This window comes from Amblyomma maculatum, chromosome 3 (genome assembly GCF_055883805.1).
Source record: "Amblyomma maculatum isolate TAMU_Amacu chromosome 3, ASM5588380v1, whole genome shotgun sequence".
Classification (NCBI taxonomy): Eukaryota; Metazoa; Arthropoda; class Arachnida; order Ixodida; family Ixodidae; genus Amblyomma; species Amblyomma maculatum.
In genome coordinates this window covers 154179899-154199513 of record NC_139346.1, presented here as the reverse complement: position 1 = coordinate 154199513, position 19615 = coordinate 154179899, and the positions used below count along the sequence as shown (strand labels likewise).

Genomic DNA, 19615 nt, shown 5'->3' with positions numbered 1-19615 from the left:
GTATCAATACGTACACGACTGCAGTCGGCACGAAGAACGGCGCCGTTGTCCAGCGGAATCGGAGAAGCGTCGCCGCCCGCAACGTGATCGTCACACAATCCCGCAGCACTGGCACTTGCTTCTTGCACAGTATGCAACGAAGTCGCATTCTTAACGCGTTTCTTTGGTTGCTTTCGCCCGAACTTGTGCAAAGAGCGGTACTTCTTCGCGCCTGGCATGACTCTCGCGTTGCACTAGCGTGGTCGGCAGAAAGACAAAATGGCGTCACTGGGAGTCCGCATTTCAGGGCTAGCTTGCCGGAACCAACCAAACGACGCCATTTTGATCACGTGCCTTAACCGGCCAATAGTAGCGCGCGCTGCATGCTATCTTTTTGCTTGTTTTTTATGGGAAAGGCGGAGCGCACAGGGTTGCTTTCCGAAAGAAAAAATAAGCCGAAAGCGCGCGCTTTCGAACGAGACCAAAATCGCCGCGGTGGAGCGCGCAGTTCTCATGCGCCGGGCGATCGAAATTGGGTGTCGTTTGTCCACAATTTAAAGGGCAGTGGGTGTGGTACTGCATTTTTTAATCGCTATAACTTCATAAATAAGCGGGGTATAAGGATGAAAATTTGCGTGCAGATGCGGAATGGTGCGAGGAATACGAAAATGAAAAAATTGAAAATTCGATTTTCAGGCCGATTTTCGGTGCCAAAGAGCCGTGTCCCCCCTTAACTGTAGCCGATATACATCTTAAATGTACCTGCACAAAGTCCTGCAAACAAGTCTGGCAATTAACCGAAGCAAAGCACGCTTGAGCATGGATAACAGAAATGGACGAAGAGTACACAATTCCTTAATTAATTAAAATCTTGGTGTAGACATGAAATCTTGCCTTTCTTCTGTGTTGGAGAGCAAGAATGAGCACTTGTTGGGATGCTGCTCCTTCTCATCAACGTTTGTTTAAAAAACGGCACATTGTTGGTTGGCCATGTCGGCAGCCCCTGTACTGTTTAGAGCTCAACTCTTTTCTTTCTAGTTCGCTGTCATCACCTGCAGGAATTGGCTTATTGACTATTTCTTGATCTGTCAGTTCAGGCACCACAGCACCCCAACCAATAAAATCCTGACACATAACATTCAGAAGTACCAGTTTATGTAAAGGCAATGCTAACACGCTTCCTATCCTTCTTCACTGCACGTTTAGAATGTATTTCTTCAGCATTCTGCTTTGCATTCCACAGTGCTTGTAGCAACACTAAAGTTCATGGCAATGTCCTTTTTCTGTGCTCACTCTCGACCGTCCTAAGCATCCTGATTTTCGCCTTAAGTGAAACTGCTTAGCACTTCTGCTTTTCCATGTGCATGCACATGGGTGTTTTAAGTGACGGCAGGGATACGTGGCATAATGATGCGATGGTTCGATATCGCATACGCGCCTATAAACTGGTAATGCTAGTGTTTATTGTTGCCCTCAGGTGGCACGGTATATGAATGCCTTAACGATTTTAAACAATAAAAATATTGCGTATCCTGAAGTCTTTTTGCCTCCTTTACGCATTTTCAGCCACGTGATTACAAAAAACTGCTACGTTATAACAGATCTGGCTTCAGATTTCGAATATTCTGTTTAGTTACGCATTCAAACCCGCTTCAGTGAAATATTTCCACTTCCCTATCGGCTTGCTATACAAAGTAATGTAAAAAATTTCTTGCTACAATGAACCATTTTCGGCATGAGCTTTTGCTTCAATGAAATTTGAGCCAAGTGAAGCTGGGTTTAAGATTTATTTGAGAATATAATAAGCATATTGCCACTAATCTGTGCACTTCTGTAGGACCATGCTGCTTCATCTAGTACCATGCTGTTTCGTTTCACAAAACTTTCGGTGGAATTGATGTATTCCTATTGACCCAGCCATTTACACACACACAGAGACCTTCATTGGATGATTATAGGCTGGCTGCTTTGAAATAAGGTGCGAGTGTAAGCTCGTATTTTCTTCCAAGTCAGAGCCACAATCAATCCTTATTCTACACCATGTGACAGTGTCAAGAACGCAACGCATTTGCCTGTGTTTTTCTCACTCCTGCTTGCACGGGGCACTTGAATGCAGCGCACAAAGCTGGGGAGCACAAGTTTTTCTTTAGAAGACAAGCCAAAAATAATCGACTAGGCATCTAGTGGCAGGAAAAACGAGATGTTATAGCCGATTTCGGCATCTCGCTGAGCACTCTCTCACGACTCTGAAATCAAAAGATGCGATATCCAAACTTCTTTCTTCGGAGACGTCCGCGAAACGGAAGGCACTGATAATACAGGGATGCGGTTGCTCATTCAATGTGAAAATTCCACTACGCTGCACATGGCGAATAAAAAAAAAAGAATAAAAAACAAAAGCAGCTGATGGACTTCTTTAACAAAATGGTGTTTTGGACAGTGTTGTCCAATCTGTTTGAACGAAACTTTTCATGTACCCCATCAGTTTCATTGTAGCGAAGTTCAACTGTACAGATTGAACTCCCTTAGAATTAAAGTACAGACCAGCAAAACTGCTTTTGCTTCATTATTATCCAATAATTTTTTACAGCCATGTTCATTATAATGAGGATCGACTGTATAGATACAGCTGCATGCACATTGCCAGTGGCACTGAACAGGCCCTGCTTAATCGCTGGTGTTGCACGGGCACTGTTTTCGTCCTTCAACGAAAAGTTTTGTTGAACCGAAAAGTTTGAGAGGAACCAAGATCACCTTAAATGCACTAATTCACACAGATCTTGTTTGTGTTTGTGTCGAGGCCATATGGTCAGCAACTTAATGTTCCCTCTTCCTCTGTTCCTACTTCAGTGGCATCAGCAGCCTGGTGATCACCAAAAACGAGTCCAACTTCACCACCACCACAAGCACGGTAGGGGACCTCAAGTCGCTCGAACTAGAAGACCTGCTGCCTGCGGACCACGAGGCGCTGGCCGACAAGTTGCGTTCAGAGTGCAAGATCGAGGTAGTGCGCGAGAAGCGGACTGTCGTTGTCGTCCGGGAGGAGACCCTTGTGAACGGGTGAGCTTTTACACCATTTTGCCGAGTCTGCTGCTGTCCGTTTGCTTGGTTGCCGGAGCGGGAATGCTCAGCAGGTAAACTTCCTGTGCTTGGCACGGTCCGATCGGTTTCGGGAGTTGCTGCCACGTGGTTTCGAGCTGTTTGCACTCTTTAGGTATCTGGTAGCCATAGACGGGTATACATGTGTCGTATCATATACTGCCACTTATTCAATGCAGGGAAATTAATTAATATCCTGCTTATGAGCACGTTCAGTTACTTTGAATCCTGCTGATTGGCCATTTTTATTGCCTCTCGCCATGCTTACATGTCATGTCGCCAGGTGCCACTGTTGGTGCAGTGGCACATGGCTCTAGAGGCCGGCTCCGGGAAGGCGCAGCACCGATGTCGATGTGTTGCTGCTGCAAACTTATTAATAAAAGAGAGAAAGAAACGTGCAGGGAAAAGTGTCATTGGCATCTCGCCAAAATGCAAATTAAGGTATGGTTTGAAAAATGCTCAGTGTTTTACATGAAGCTTGGCTTGCAGTGCACTAGAACAGTTGTAGATGTCGAGCATGTCTTGGGCAAAAAAAGAAAAAAAAAGGATTTTAGAAATGAAACAAGGTTAGCTGCTCGGCAAGCAGATCCAGTCACTCAGGCCATTAGTGATAAAATTGTTGTTAAGAGAAATACAGTGCAAGCACCAACACCTATGCGTAAGGCTAACACACTTAAGTGCCACTTTTGTGTGAATGTAGGGCCATGAGCTTTCCTTCTTGGGCCATTTGAATGTGCATTACGGGCCAAAATACCAACAGCGGTTTGACAGTCTTCCCTTCTCATTTTCTCGAAACAGGAGCTCCCCAGCAAATTGAAGCCCGCCTTCATCAGCTAGCAGCCGCCGCTTGGAACTGTATTGTATTCACACCACGCGCATTTACGACCCCACTCCCCTCTTTTATACTTTTTTGTGTTCCCTCCACACTGTTGTTTTATTTTGCAGCTAGTTCCTCATAGCAGCAGGTGGTTTTTAAGTCTTCCTGTTACCTGTTGTTGGTCTCCTTGTTTTGTCTTTTTTTTTTTTTTTTTTTTTCACATTTTGTTTTTCTGGTTTAAGGAACAAAGCACACTTGTATAGCAGAGCACTCGTGTGTGCACGTGCATGTTCATGTCTTCTCATTTGTGCGCCCCAGCATGTGGACGTGCATTTTCTGTGCACTGCAGCCAAGGGACGCATTGCAAGAGGGAGCTTGAGGGCGGGAGAGCTGGAAAGAGCAGTAGTTTGTATTTTGTTTCTTTTCCATTCTTGGTAAAAGGAAGAAGTGGAAGAAAAGGAAGTGTTCCTGATCCCCCTTTGTTCAACTGGCTTCCCCGAAGTGCCATGTGGTGGCTGTAAGTGACGGACTGCATCATGAAGCACTGCCTGGGACAGTCCTCCTACCCCTTTGTAGTGCAGTTTTTGAAGTGCACATCCACGTTGTAAAGCAAAAAAGATGACTGCACCTTTGCACCTAATACACAATCTCTGCGAAGTTGGCTGTTGTGAAACAAGTGAAATGGCATGTCTTGAGGTGACAGTCGTGTAAGGACATACTAAGTGGAATGGTCCGTTTGACGCGCCCCGACCTTATCTTGTGTCCTACTATTTTTTGACCTTTTTTTTTTTTTTTTTCTGTCTTTTGTGCACATGTACAAGCACTTGATCCCTTCTCATCTCACTCTTTAGGGTGCCAAGTTACTGGGTGTGGCTGCCCCTCACTCTTTCTCGCGCTCTCGCTGCCTTCGGCCTCCTTTTTTTCTTCTCGATTTTAAATTTAACGAGACCAATCATTCCAAGGTGGGCTGTGATTGTACTTCGAGAGCACCGTAAGTGCCTTTTTGCCTAGGCGTGCAAACAGCTCACTGTTTTTTCACCAGAATGTGTACGGTGTGCACTACTTCACAGTGAGCACAAATATTAACACTGCAATCAAGTCTTAAGTTCTTTGGGCTGGCAGAGCGGAGGTGACTTAGGGGCATTCCCACCTAATAATTTGGCTGCCAACTGCCGGTTCTTGTATCTTTAGCAACTGTGGTCAGCACTGATTTACACGTTTGAATCTGTGCCGAGGTTTTACCGTCAAGGACATCAGTGCACTTAGTCTTTGAGGCTCAAGAATCGCGGTTCTGGTTAGCTGCTTTGTGCAGGACGTATGTTTTTTAGATGCCTCAGCAGTTACCACTACTGTAGGAAGCGAGAGGCTGACTACAGTGTTGTCTTTACCGGGCAGCTTGCTGTCTATCGTGTGTACGATGATAGCCTTAGTGGTAGCAGCACTACTAGCACAGATGGCATGCTGCTGCAATGTGCACGCAGTTTGCTCCGAGTAAAGAAGCACCCCACCAGGCTAATAAGTGTGACGAGGGTGATACTTGCACATGCACCACTGTGTGGACCATGTAAGCACACCACTTTGCAGTGCTGTGTGCAGAAATTATGGCACCGCGTTTTCTTTGCTTGTCTGAATTCCTTCATTTTCTGCTCAAGTGAAAGATTCTGTGTTTTATTTTATCTTTCTGTCCCTGTGTTGGCACAGGCACGGCATCTATTTGGGGTATGTGTGTGTGCTGTGTAGCACCTTGCCCCCCAGGCAATCAGCAACACTTCTCATCCCGTTTTCACTTTTTCTCTTCTTTGTGGGGAGGGAGACGAGGGTAAATCATCTCATAATCAAAAAGTGCCATTTTTTCAGCCTTCCAGAAAAAAAAAAAAAAGTAAAATGGGGAGAGGAAGAAGAGCACTTCTCGGCAGTTTTTTTTACCTGGCTTTTTCTTAGAGCAGCAAGTGGCGGTGTTTCCATTTTTTTTTAAAGGTCTATACATATTATATATATATATACTATAACATATTTAAGGCTCTTTTTTTTTTTTTTTTGTGTCTTGTTTATTGTGCTCGTCACCACAAGTCTTCTTCGCATGTTTATACAGGGCAGCTTTTTGCTGCATGTGTGCATGTGTGTTATGAGGGCAGCAGTTTACCGAGAATCCTTCTACAGTATGCCTCGAATTATGCCACGGAAAAATGTTCATATTGGTGATGGTGGTACAACAGCTATACTACAACATGGTGTTTTTTTTATCGCTTTCAGATTTTTTCAACCATTTTTTTTTTTACAGGGCCAGTTTTGAAATAAAATGTTTGAAAACTGCTTTTGTGGTATGATTTTGTGGGCATGGTAGATTGATTATTGATATTGCCTAAATTTATCTGGAACCCTTCACCACAGCGTCTCTTTTAACCAGAGTCATTTTGGGGCATTGAAGTTCACATGCACTACCACAGCCTTTACTTAAAAGGTAAATGTGGTGTGCTGCTTTATTTCCCATTGCTATCGTTGATGCAGCAGTACCTTGGCTGTAGCTCCCTAATGCTGGTTCCAGGTTTCGTAAACATTTTGCAGCAAAACATCTGCTATGGGATAGTGCTGTATTAAAAGTCATATATTGCAGGGTGAGGTAGAATGAGCGGTTTTGGTTAAAGTGACCATCCGTCCCGATTTAGGCGGGACATGTCCCTCTTTGTAGGCGTGGTCCCGCTGTCCCGCCAGCATGCTGGTGGGACGGCATTTTGTCCCGTCTTCGCTACACTGGCCACATTCGCTCCGCCTATTGAGTGGCATCTTTTCTCAATCTGGATGAGATAGCCGGAGAAACTTGTGTTGGCAAGCTAGTGAGCCTAAGTTATGGCTAGGCTCAAAACTCGTTTTCTCATATACGTTTGCCTACTCTGTTTAGGCCGCATGCTTACGTTTGATGGTTTTAATGCTCCTTCATCACGCCAATAGCAATACCTAAATGGAAGTGTGAATTCAATGAACTATGTAAGGAGTTCCCGATCCTGAAGAAACCGAATTCGGCATGCGATGTCCGCTGCGAACATGTGGAGCAGACTTTTCCTCCCACAGGAGACGTGCTGACATATAAGCATCTAGAAGCACGAGCAGTATATGTCAGCTACTGCATCTTCCAGTGTCCCAGTCTTTCAGGGGAGAACGTGCTGGTGACGAGGAGTTAAAACTAGCTGCTTCCAGAAGTGTCTTTGAATATCATACGATCGCCCACAACCAAAGCTTTCAGTTGATGGACTGCAGCTCAAAACCTCGGAAACATTTCATCTTCTGGCTTTGACATCATTCTTATTGTTGGCAGAAAAATGCCTCTTTTTGATTAAGTTGTTTTGAAATTTTAGTTTGGGAGCTTTCGGCTAATTTCTACACGAGGTCAAGCTGGCATGCTTTATTCGACTGTGTTGCAGATTAAAGAGATTCGAGGACTGCCATGGAAGTTCACAAAGCCTTGAACTAGCTGCGGTTCAAATTCTAAGACAGGCTTCATCAGGCATTTTTGCCACCAAGTGCGCGTTGAGAAGATTGGCAGCAGAAGTTGCGAGAAAGTTCTATCAGACGTCTGCATTCTACCCCAAGCGATGGTGCAACCAATTTGATGAGCTCAGCAGTATCTTGTGGGTCTCTCTCAAGTTAGCACTGGCCCTTTTGAGATGTGCAAGTAAAGACTTCAGAGCTCAGTTGGATCCGTCGAACGCTTTATCTGACAAATCCTATAACGTTTCACATTATGTTACAACTGAAAAACTAGATGAAGGGTAGAGCTAGAAGAAGTCGGTCGAGGAATAGTGGGTGGATATGTGCTTCAGCACTTTGAGACGAATGATGTGATTTGCGACAACATGAGGGCAATTACTGAGCATTCTATGTGCTTGCCTGATACAGATGCAAGAGCTTTTATTTGACGGATAAGCTTGAGCCTCCGCACTTGCAGACACTTAAAGGGATGCTGTTGCTCAAAGTGAATGTTCACATGACGTGTCAACAGTACCACGTGCACATCTGCAAAAATGAAGGGCTGCTGAAGAATATTCATTGAATCCAGAAGTATTAGGTTTAGTTGCCAGGTAGGCAAAAGCTGGAAGAAAAGAACACTGCATGATGTTTAGCCGCCAAAATCTGGCGTGTGTAATGTCTGCATTTTCTGTGATTCTGAGCGTTGCAGAGCAGCTAACCTGCAAAAAGTCCAGTATAAGCAAGGGCTTAGCAACTCCTCGAATAATTTTGACCTCCGGCAAGTTTTATCTGCCCCAAGGCGCAGGAGCAGAGAAAAAGCGACCATTGCGTATGCCCGTTAACTCTACATGACAGTAAAAAGAGCATGTCTAAACTGCATGTTGTGTAATGCAGATGCCCTCCCCCCTTCCCCCCTTTCAGGTCCCACATTTAGGTCTGAGGAATATATGGTCACTTTAGTTTTGGTGAAATTAGAAATAACGCTGTGTTGCATTATCTCGCAGGTACTGCATCATGTAACTAACTTGCTGCTTCCTTGTAGAAACTGCAGCTCGAATTGTTGCACATACGTGGTAATTGAGTTTAAACACCAAATTACAAACGTGCTAATCACTAAATGCAACCGCGCGGCTCTAATATTGCTAGGCGAGGACAGTAATGTGGGCAACATATGTGCTTTGCTATATAGCCATATGACGACTAAAATATATGTATCCTGGCCACTGCAACCGCTTTTCTAAGGAGGCAAGGTGCCTGTGTGATATGTGATAACAGTGCACGTTGAAGAACCCCAGCTGGTCAATTTCTGAAGCTGACCATTACGGCATGTTTTGTAGCCTTAGTCGCTTTGGGACTGTGAACCCTATCAACCAAATAAACCAACCAACTAAAATATATGTCGCATAAAATCAATACACTGATGGGAAAATATGAGCCAAATGTAGTGCAGCATGACATGGTATGTCATTGCGGCAATGCAGATGCTGATCAACTGTGAACACACCAGCTGTCTACTCATTATTGATTAGTGTACAACACGTGGTATGCACAGAAGTAGGTGTTGTGGTGGATTGCAGAACGGCCAAAGCTACTGCGCTGTTGTTCTTCACAACCACTTTTGTAATTCACAGTTTTTGTCAATTAGCAAGTAATCCAGATATAAGTAGGGGCAAGGGTGACAGAACACAGCGTAAAATGCTAAGCCAGATCAAGGTTTAAACAAAGGCGAAACAATATTCAGTTAACCGACAGTCTGTGGCAAAAAGGAGTTCTCGTGGCTTTCCTGTTTGATGACGCGTCGTAGTCGCAGATGAGTTGATCGCGGGCTCGGGGAAAAACTTTCCCAGAGCGAGCGGCCGCGAGTGATGCTCGGAAGACTGAATCTTCCCAAAGCGCACTGCCGCGGGCGTGATGCGGTCTGCCTTTTTATACTCTCGGTTGGTTGCGCTGCGGCCTATCGTCAAGGATCGTCGGACGTGAAGATTCTTGCATCTTCTGTAGGGTCTTGGTGAGGGGCGACAACTCTACGGACGCAATTTGGTGGCCCAAGAACGCGACGGTTTCCATTTCGACCAGCCGCCTCAACTCGGGCAACGACATATCTTACAATGTTTGGCGATGCTGTTCTCATGTAGCACTTGCAATGAGAACATCGTCGAAGGAGTATTCCACGTCGGGAATGTCGGCCAAGGTCTTCGTAAATATCGTAAATCAGCTTCGTAAATATCTGGCGCCGTTTTAATACCGAAAGGCGTATATCGGAATTGAAAGCGCCCCGTGCTAACCGTGAAAGCAGTCCGTCTTTGAATCGGGTGACAACGGTACCCGCCAATATCGCATAGATAAGTCCAGCTTGGAAAATAATTTCTTGCGGCCTACCGAGGCGATAAGGTAAGGGCTCGGCGTCGTCTGCGATGACTTCGTTTAGTTTCCGGAAGTCGATGCATAGCCGATCGATGCGTCCTGTCTGGCTTGCGGACGGCGATCACAGGAAAGTTGTAGGGCGACTCCGATGGCTCAATGATATCTAGTCGGAGCAAGTCCGCTCCTGGTGCAATTACCAGCCTCAAAATGTATGGTAGCGGCTATTGCTTTACATTTATCGGCTTGTCGCACTGTAACTTCAGTTGGCACTCGATCAGCGTGGTCTTTCCCGGGAGGTTCGAAAATATACCTTCGTACGATTGCAGAAGTTTATTGGCCTGTGTAGTACATCCGTGATAGGCAGGGAGGGCTTAGGAAGTTCTATCTCTCCAGTGTCTGCTGCTGCTGCTGCTGCAAAAAAAAAAAAAAAAAAAAAGATTACTGCACCTACGAAAGCCACAATGGTGCCGTCTTTCCTTTGCTGGTATATCTTTAGCATGTTGATATGGAATATTTTTGGGACATTGCCCAAGTCCACTTCATAGTCGACATCGCCCCTGCGGCTGATGACCCAAAAAGGCCCCTTCCATTGCATGAGCAGCTTATGCTCTGTGGAAAGAACTTGCTCTCCCGGTTTGAGGGAGCGTTTGCGGCTCTTGATGTCTTAGTAGCGGCTGTAATGCTCTCCTGCGCGCTCCAGCTCTTCGTGGGCAAGTTTACAGATATTCTCCAGTACCATAGAGCAAGAACATACTCGTACATAGTTCGCAACTCGCCAGGGATGGTTGCATTACTCCAAAGCTCTCAAGTACAGCCAGACTCATTAGGCCAAATAAATCCGTTGAGAATCCAGCGGATGTCCGGCAACGGATACTCCGCCGATCGTCGACCAGACGTCTCCAAAGGTCCGCCGAAAATCCGATGGACATGTTGCGGTCGTCCGAGGGACGTCCGGTGCAAAGAAAATGGCGGTCCGTGGAAAATGGCGGTCCGGTGGACATCAAAACCCGGACGCTCGGACGTCCGTGAATTGTCCAGAAATGGACGTCCGTTTTTAAAGTAGCCACAAGACATCCACCGGAAAATTCTGTTCCATGATGGGACGCCAGTGGATGTGAAAAGCTGGTCGTCGCATGCTGGACGTCCAACCACCCTTCCGCGTACCAACCTTTATGATCGGTGGACGTCCGCAGGACACTTCTTTTTGACCCAAATACTGATGCAGCCTGTAGTGCAGAAACATACATTTGACCTCCTAATCAAGAAGGCTCATTTTGGAGTGTGAACTCTATTCACATCCTACTGGTTCAGCTCATGCTTTGTTCGATGCCACAGACACTCCCTGCAAACAGTAAAAGCAGAAACGTCATGCCTGCTGCATGCATTGAAAACATAGGCACTGCATGTTACTGCTTTACTAAAAGCACCCATTGGCATCCAACAGAGCATTAGTAAAAGAGAACCAGACAGGATTCAAAACTGTCTACAAATAGAAACAATCTGTCTCAAACCAAAAGGCCAATGGTACACGAGGTCCACGTTTTAGTGCGTCGCTGAGCGACGCACTAAAAGACACGGAGGAACCGCAGCCGCCGTTGCCACAATGTATTACTTTTCGCCCTTCCCATCTTTCGACCGCGACTGTAACATTACGCACCGACACTGTGCGTACTCATCTGGCAACGCTCACATTTCCAGATAACACAATAATTGCCACTAAGGCCGACGTCAAGAAACTGAAGCATAGATAGCATCGCTGAAATGCAGGATCACTGCCACTAACATATTATCTTTAGGCAGTGTACTCTGGTACGGAAACAACGAGTACCGCAATGACAGTACATAAATGAAAGCGTATACTCCATCGGCATAGCGACGAAATGGCGACGCACTGAAATGCATGGAAGAACTGCAGCCGCCATCGTATGTGTTATGTTTCGTCCTTGCCTTCTTTCACCCGCGACTGTGCGCTTGTCAGCACTCAATACACACAGGTGGGGCGAAGCAAACACTTCCTAAAAGCTCAGCGCAGTTTCTGTCCTAATAAAAATAAAGAATCCGATGGCTGAGCAATGAGAGGTCGCGCCGTCCGGCTCTGACCTGCGGCACAAGCAGAAGTCGCTGGAGTACGTGAGCTAGATCGGCGGTAGTGTCCAACGGGCTCCCTGAATAGGGGATCCGACCACTTGAGATTGCTTTAATAAAAACTTTTTCTCTCAGCAGAGTCTCTGATCAACAAAAGCTTTACGAACGCTTACAAAAGTTTTCCGTCAAATATGGACGTGCCCTGAGGTATAGTGCATTTTATAGGCCTCCATATGTTTAACACGTGCAGTTTACTCGCCCTGAAAAGGTAGCACGGCGACTTGTCTGCCAATCAACTGAGAAGAACATACGCCAAAAAAAAAAAAAAAAATCTAGAAGGCCTTGTCTGCGTGGGCATAGTTCTGATCATTCATACTATACCTGTTAGAAACTTCAATGCCCCCATTTAGAGTTGTGATGAAAAGTTAGGAGGATGCTTACGCGTGATAGCGCGAATTGTGTTCACCCTTCGCATGTAACACTTTTTGAATGTAATGTGCATGTACTGTGCGCAAAGAAGGAGATGCAAGTGGAGCCTGCAGACGGGAGCCATCAACGCTGCGCTATCAAAGACGGACCTTAAGTGTCCACCCTATGTTTTCCGACTGCCGTCCACGGCGCCGGGGCTTTTCGGTGGATTGAGCTGAGTACGCCATCGCGTAATAAATAGGCAAGTCTTGAAACCAAAGGCAGCCGTCTTATGTGAAACAAAAAAATGTACGGAAGTGACGACCATGCTTGGGTAGTAAGCAGGGAAAGTAGACGTAGGGGAATAAGATGATTTCGTGCTCTCGCTTTACAGAGAACACTGGATAAAGCACATCAGCAAGGACTGTAAAAGAAAGCACGCAAGTTGCCGCTCGTTTGTGTCCTTCCTACGTCCCCGTCTTTTTTGCGCCCTCTGCACTCGCGAAAGGTGTGGTGGGACTGTATTGTCGCAGCTGCTTTGATGACTGTGGCCGCACGCTAGGTCTTACAACACGCAAACAGAGGCAACGCGCTGCTTGGACGCGCAGATGACGCAGGTGTGTTGAAGTGGTGGCATTTCGCGGGGCCAAATACGTGAAGGCTGTGATGAAGCTGATAGAATGAACGCTGTGGATAGAACTTCTGCGGGAAATTGAAGTCTAATGTTGGTATAGAGGTAGAGAAGAAAAAATGGGATATTATAACACCGGGCCAATAGCTCATGTAAATAGTAGCTCAAACTTTAATTGTGAAAATTGGCTGAACTCAAACGCATCATAATGGCCTCCATCCACATCGCCCTCCTAATCGTGAAATTCTACGGCAATCAATGACACAACGCTCCTTCCAACATTTTAAATGCTGCCAGAGAAGGCCGTACGTCAGCAGCATGCCTCGATGGGTACAGCTATCACTTCGGACTACACATGGCAGGACTTGGGGCTTGCCCTGAATGCTGCAACACTGATATGAAATGTGTCTTCGGCTTAGGGGCTCATTGTAGACGTGAATATGTAGTCGTGAGCAAAAGTAGTATACAACACTCAGCCGGTGGCAGAGCTCGGGAAAAGTGCATCATGACTTCATCTGATAACAGCTATATAAGATAGAGACAACAATGGCAATTCCCCATTTTATCCACATGCACGTGCCACTGTCGTCCTTGTCGCCATCGTTGTATGGTATTTCAATGCACTTTTCCCGAGCTCCGTCACCGGCTAAGTGTTGTACGTATACCACTTTTGCTCACGACTGTACATGACGAGCAGACAGGTATCCAGCGTTTAGCAGCCGGAAAGGGCATGATGCTTTTACGCTCATTAGGTAGAGCCTTCAAACTCTGTAGCGGCATGCATAAATCGCAGCTCTCTATCGATATACAAGAGTTGAGCAGAAGCACGGTGACACTGTATTTTAATCAGTCCAGTGCCCATAATCTCGGAAGAAAAGCAAAACACGTTTTTACTCACCAAAGCTTGCGAGCAACGATGCAGTCATAAGTATGAGGTGTCACATATGCTTGCAGGAGTGTGCAATTTTCTGCCTAATTAACTCTAAGTATACTGACGGGAAGAAAGCGTTGCAGGTGGCGGTTTACAGAGGAGCGTCTCTACAAAAGTGCTGCAGCGGCTACGCACTGTACACAAAATAGACCATTGCATATATATTTTTATTTGTTAACGCGATAGCGTTCAAATCTTTTTCTGCAGAAACTCCTGCGTTGCCACGGCTTTGTGAACATATTGGGACATGGCTCTTGCAGGTGGTAGTTGGCAGGTTACACGGACAAGCACTGATTTTTCGATCAGCTGTGTGACGTAACAGTATCACAAAGTTAAGATTAGCTGCCAACTAGGGTTGTTCACTTGTGCTGGGAGGGAGTGTACAGAGGGCTTTTTCCTGCGTTGACACAGCTTGCAACCAGATATATAGCGCCACACAGATCGGTAAAATCCAGGCCAGAAAAAACGTCGACCTACGTTGTCATAGGTGCGGGTAACACCCAGACGGCCAGCTGTGGGTGCATCATGCAGCTGCTCTAGAACGGTAGAGCGAATTAGGTGATGAGGCACAACTAACAAGAACTATAAACCATCCGAGCGCAGATTGCGGCGATAATCAACGCAGGAACGCCATGTGTTGTCTTTCTTTTTAACGAGAACCACAGGAGATTCCCACGGGGTACCAGAAGGCTCGATGATGTTGTTGGCCAGCATCTTGTCGACCTCGCTTTGTATTATGGGCGCTGGTGGACAGGACTGACGTAAGCGGTGTCTATGCGATGAGTAACGGCTGTTGTCTGACTCAGCGGACGGCGACCGATGTCGAAGATATCGCTGTAAGCAAGCAGAAGGTTGTGCAGATCTTGTGCGAGATCGTGTGGTAGATCTGCCGCAATAATCCCAGGACACCAGAACTGGAGCTGGACTGGGCGGCGCCAATAGGAACTCCAGACGGAGACTCATGCTTGAGAATTGACATTGTGCATTCGCTCAGCGAGGACAGCTCAGCAAGTGTAATGCCTTCGGGAAGAACCTGTGGCGATATGCTGAAGTTGAGGACAGGCAGAGTGGCTTTGACGGACATAGATGATGAGATGAGGAAGTGCAACATTACGCTGCAGAACGACATCGGTGATAGGACAGGCAAGATAGTCCCCGACAGGAACGGCTGGATAGGGCACTAAATGGACATAGACGGCAGCTTCCGGTGCAGGCGACAGAATATGGCGGAGCGAAGGCGAGATGGGCTTGTTAGGTCCTCAGGGCATATAGGCAGGTCGAGGCGCAGAAGACCAGCAGTACAGTCGATGAAGGCGGAATGAGCAGATAAGAAGTCGAACCCAAGAATTACGTCTTGAGGACAGCCGTGCAGAACGGTGAAAAGGACAGAAGTATGGTGATCGGCAACACTTACACGAGCAGTACACATGCCGGCTGCAGCTGCACAACTGCCATCGGCTACGCGGACGGTGAATGTCGCAGCTGGGGTCATAACTTTTTTTAGGTGACGACAAAAAGAGGTTCTTCTTCGTCACTATATATACATATTGCATGCATTCACACAAAAGCAGAATAACGCTCTCCCATGTTCTTCATCGCTTCTCGGCCTTTTGGCTAAGATAGTTGATAGTATACATGCACACGGGTTGGGCATCAACGTGCGCCCAGATGGCACACCACTCAGTCGCGCAGTCGCTTCTTGGTCGTAGCCACTAGCTCGGCCACCCCCAACGTTGAGCTGGGAGAAGCCGAGCGCCTGCGGTAGCGTGGTGCTAACTTTCGGCGCTGGTTTGAGCCCCGTGCAGTGCAAGAACAGGTGTTCAGTGGTCTCCTCGTCCACACCACAATCTCTGCACATAGCACTTTCCACTTGGTCATCAAAGCGCCGGCGGTATGCCAGAGTTCTAAGGCGCCGGCTCGAGCTTCAAAGACGAGGCTGCTGGTGACATTATTGTTATTGAGGTGTTCCATACGGATCTCTTGTTTGTACTCTGTACATCTTCAAAACACTTCAAAACACTGTGGCGCCATGTAGTGACAAACGCTAAGAGCACATCATGGGCGATGCGAAGTAAGGATGGTTGAGGGCGCCAGACTCCGACATGAAGTCTAGCAGGGCACTAAGCTTGCGCTTGGCGTTGGTATTGGGGGCTGTCCAGTCTTCGTAAGTCTGAATGTGGTGAGCAGATGTGCAGCGGGCGTGGAGGCCAGCCGTGCCAGGACAGGTCCAGACCCCCTTCCGTCTAGACCTCAAGTCATCCTCATGAATAAAGGTTTACGAATGAATGAAGGATGCTTTTTGCTGACGGGTGCACCGGGAGAGTGCATTATATAATAAAACAAGGCGAACACTGAACAACAACAACAACAAAAAGGAACACTGCAGTTACGAAAACGTGATATTTTCCCAAGATATGGTCACGTGGGTTATTAAAGTGATAATTACAGCGTTTGGCCGGAAGATGCTACTTCACTCGTTCTTAGGTGAGTTTCACTGCCAAATTAGAATGAGAAATTCTCGTTAATTATTGAATATCGTAATGCATCTTAACCCGATTACATATTTCGGTCAATATTGTGTACTTTGGAAGGCGGAGCTTGCATGTTCCCCGTAATTTTATTTACTTATTTGTTCTGAAGCCGAAGCAAAGACAAGCAAGCTTAAATTTCTTAATTTCGTATGGAGACCATGTCTATACTGGTGAAGCCCCAGCTGTGCTCTGACAGTCTGACAGGTACATTACTATATGAGGTTGTTTCTCGTAGGCTGGGAAGTACTTCTTCGACGTCTGGATGTGAATTCAACATTTAATTAGCAGCACTGGCGATGATCTTGTCAATGTTTTATGTCTGGTAATTATTTTTTGTTTGTATGCCTATGTTGCTTGAAATTTCTGCCTCCACTCCGTCTCCCCCTGAGACGTGCCTAATCGCCACATTCAAAGGAAAAATAAATGGTTATGACTAAACCTGACGCAATATGGGCCATCAAATTCGACCGAAGCATTTTTAGCTACCATGTGGAGAACCATCACTATGCAGAAATGAGGTCGTCGACGATACAACACCATTTTATTATTTCCACACTCGGTAATCGGCTCCCTGCAAATGCTCCCAAGAAGCAATATCTGATCCCCGTAATATTAAGAAGAGTCAAATGCGCGAGGTAAATACGTGAGGTAAGAGAGCCACATCAATGAAATTGAAGGATAATCAATTACTTTCAAACAGCACAACACTAACTGCTCGCAATTTGAGACACTTGGCAACTATCCAATATTTCAAAATGATCAGAAGCTACCCCGACAAACCATTTCGCCTTTCATTGCCGGTCATGAGCCGTTCAAACCACCTTCCTGGCCCTTCTAGTGCTCTGCCTTTGAAAAAAATTGTAAGGTTTTAGAGCAGAAGGCTTTTTTACTAGGCGTTTTCCTGTGCTTTCGCAATATCTCGTGTGTTGTCGACTGCAACAATTTTCTTGCTTTATTTTACCTCATCCTGTCATAGCTACACGCAAGGCTACCAGAAAATTAAGTATTGAACTGAAGTCACACTTAGCGTAGCATAATATATCAAATGCTATTCTGGGTGCGGCTGGGCGTCGCTGAACGGCAGCAGCATATACATTGTGCAGCAGACAAAGGAAAGATCGCGTACGTGTGCGAACAGGACGTGTGTCCGGAGATCACACTTACATGACGCAGAATGGATATGCGATCAGCGCCGTTCCGCCATCTTTGGGGGTATCTGGTGACACGTGATGCCGCAGAAAACAATCAGAACAGTCGCGGTACGGGTATGGTATGCGGAGTTTCATAGATCCATCTTTCCGGTGCCAGTCGTCGAAGAAAACATAGCCAAAAAGGGAAAGCCTGCACACGGCACAACCCACTGCCTCGATCGCAGCTCCTACTAGCAGGCAGTATTGTCCCAGCAGCAGCCCCGGTCACTTCACTCCACCTTCCCAGAAGGACAAGATGATGATCCTCGTCTGGCTTCCGACTTTGCTTCTGCTGGCTCTGTGCAGCTACAGCCCAGCAGAGGAACGCTCCAAGGCGGCTTCGAAATCGAAGAAACTGTCGAAAAAGGACATCAACATGTGGAGGACGTCCGGCCTCGTCGATGACCTGTCTCTGCACGACGCCCCGCACGCTCTGCTCGACGTCAAGTACGGGAGCGCCACAGTGATGAAGTTGGGCGAAAAGCTGACGCCCGGACAGGCCGCCAGTGCCCCCGCAGTGAGCCTAGACGGCTTCCTAAACTGCGGCTCTCCATACACGCTCATCATGGTCGACCCGGACGCGCCCAGCAAAGCTAATCCCACGGCGCGCAGCTGGCTCCACTGGATGGTGGTCAACGCTGAGCACACCACTCGCTTCCACGAGGGCGAAACTGCGACGCCGTACAACGGGCCCTCACCGCCCAAAGGATCCGGACCTCACCGCTACGCTCTCCTCGTCTACTGTCAGGATGGCAGGCGACTGGGCAGCGCAGATGTAGCTCCACAGAAAAGGAACAGCTTCCACTTGTCAAGTGTTACTCAGAAGATGCCCTCTCAGATACCAGCTGCAGGCACCTTCTTTTATGCGGAAAACGCCTGAATATGCTACCGCTTCCGAGCCTGTACCAGAAGTATGTCGTCCTCCATGATTTTACAATGAATATACTGGCTAGCAGACAGCCACAGTCATCGTCAGTGAACAGTTGAAGGCATCCGCGTACATAATCCCTGTGAACCACATGCTCGTCACCTTCAAGAACTTGAACTTTAAAACGTGCATTATGCTATGTATATCCGTTGTCTGCAACACTCTTGTTTATCGCATAAAAGCGGTTAGCTTCTTCAATTTCTTGTATGGTTATATTCAAAAGATCATTACGGATTGTATCAATTGAGAACTTTACGGGACTGATAGTAACTGCATATGGTAACCATGCCCTTGTAGCTAGTAAACTGTATGAAACTATGATATCTTTGTACCATTGTGTATACGTCTGCACGAAAAAATAAACATATAAGTATGCTTTGGAGTAATTTTGTTTTGCCCTTAATTCGTGCGGCCAGCAGTTATCTTCATGTAATTTTTCCTCTGCATCCGTGCGAGCTTTTTAAGGCGCAAGTGCAAGTTTTCATGGGCTCATTAGTGTCCGTCCGTGCATCCGCGAGAAGTGCCCCACTTCTTCGCGAGATTACGCGGGATATCTCGAGATTGTGACGTCATCACCTGGTGACATCATGGACTATGACCGTACGTGACGTCATCACGATGGCACATTCGCTATGTCTAAATAACTGGCTGACGTCAGATGCGGTCATGACGTCGCGTCCGGTCATGACCGATGACATGACCAGGTTGTTTGGTTGGTCCAGAGGAAGGGAAAGGCGCAGTATCTGTCAAACTTATGCTGTGGACACGTGAACCGCGCCGTAAGGGAAGGGAGGAAGATGAGAGTGAAAGTGGCCTCTAGTCACTTTTTTCGAACACTGATTCCAGCGATTCGGAATAAATTAAGTAGAATTTGCGCAGCTTGAAGTTACCCATGACCTATACAACCAACATGCAAAATCACCAGTGAGGCATACCAGTGCGCCACCACTCGGTAGCACGCGCGTGGCGGAGTAATAGGATAAAGTGCGTTGTACGTCTGCTGTGCGATGCTTTTCTGGGCAGTGGAGGCGAAGCGAAGTGGCCTCCGTGTACTGTGCGTTGCTGTTGTTGTTGCGACTGCAGCAAGAAGGAAAAGAAAATGCACGGGCCTGCTACTGGCTCTGTAGCTGAGCCACCTTCGCTGCTTCGTGCGGATAGAAGAGCAAATACAGAACAAAGGAAAGGAA

General features: G+C 46.8%; 2 protein-coding genes across 2 annotated transcripts in view; both read left to right on the top strand.

The window, feature by feature from the left end:
• l(2)gl (LLGL domain-containing protein l(2)gl) overlaps positions 1-6173 on the top strand; it is a 61889-nt gene extending 55716 nt beyond the window's left edge. The window contains exons 22-23 of the mRNA XM_084598274.1: positions 2830-3039; positions 3877-6173. Coding sequence (XP_084454400.1) covers positions 2830-3039; positions 3877-3895 — 229 coding nt within the window. The 3' untranslated portion in view covers positions 3896-6173. The remainder of the gene's footprint in view (positions 1-2829; positions 3040-3876) is intronic.
• An 11583-nt stretch (positions 6174-17756) lies between these two features.
• LOC146196526 (protein D2-like) lies at positions 17757-18380 on the top strand. The gene has a single exon (XM_084597035.1). The coding sequence runs from the start codon at positions 17757-17759 to the stop codon at positions 18378-18380; it is 624 nt and encodes a 207-aa protein (XP_084453161.1).
• Positions 18381-19615: the final 1235 nt, after the last annotated feature.

Bases quoted from the DNA above. Each gene is read 5' to 3' on its own strand.
- LOC146196526 (XM_084597035.1), top strand. From the start codon at position 17,757: ATGATGATCCTCGTCTGGCTTCCGACTTTGCTTCTGCTGGCTCTGTGC.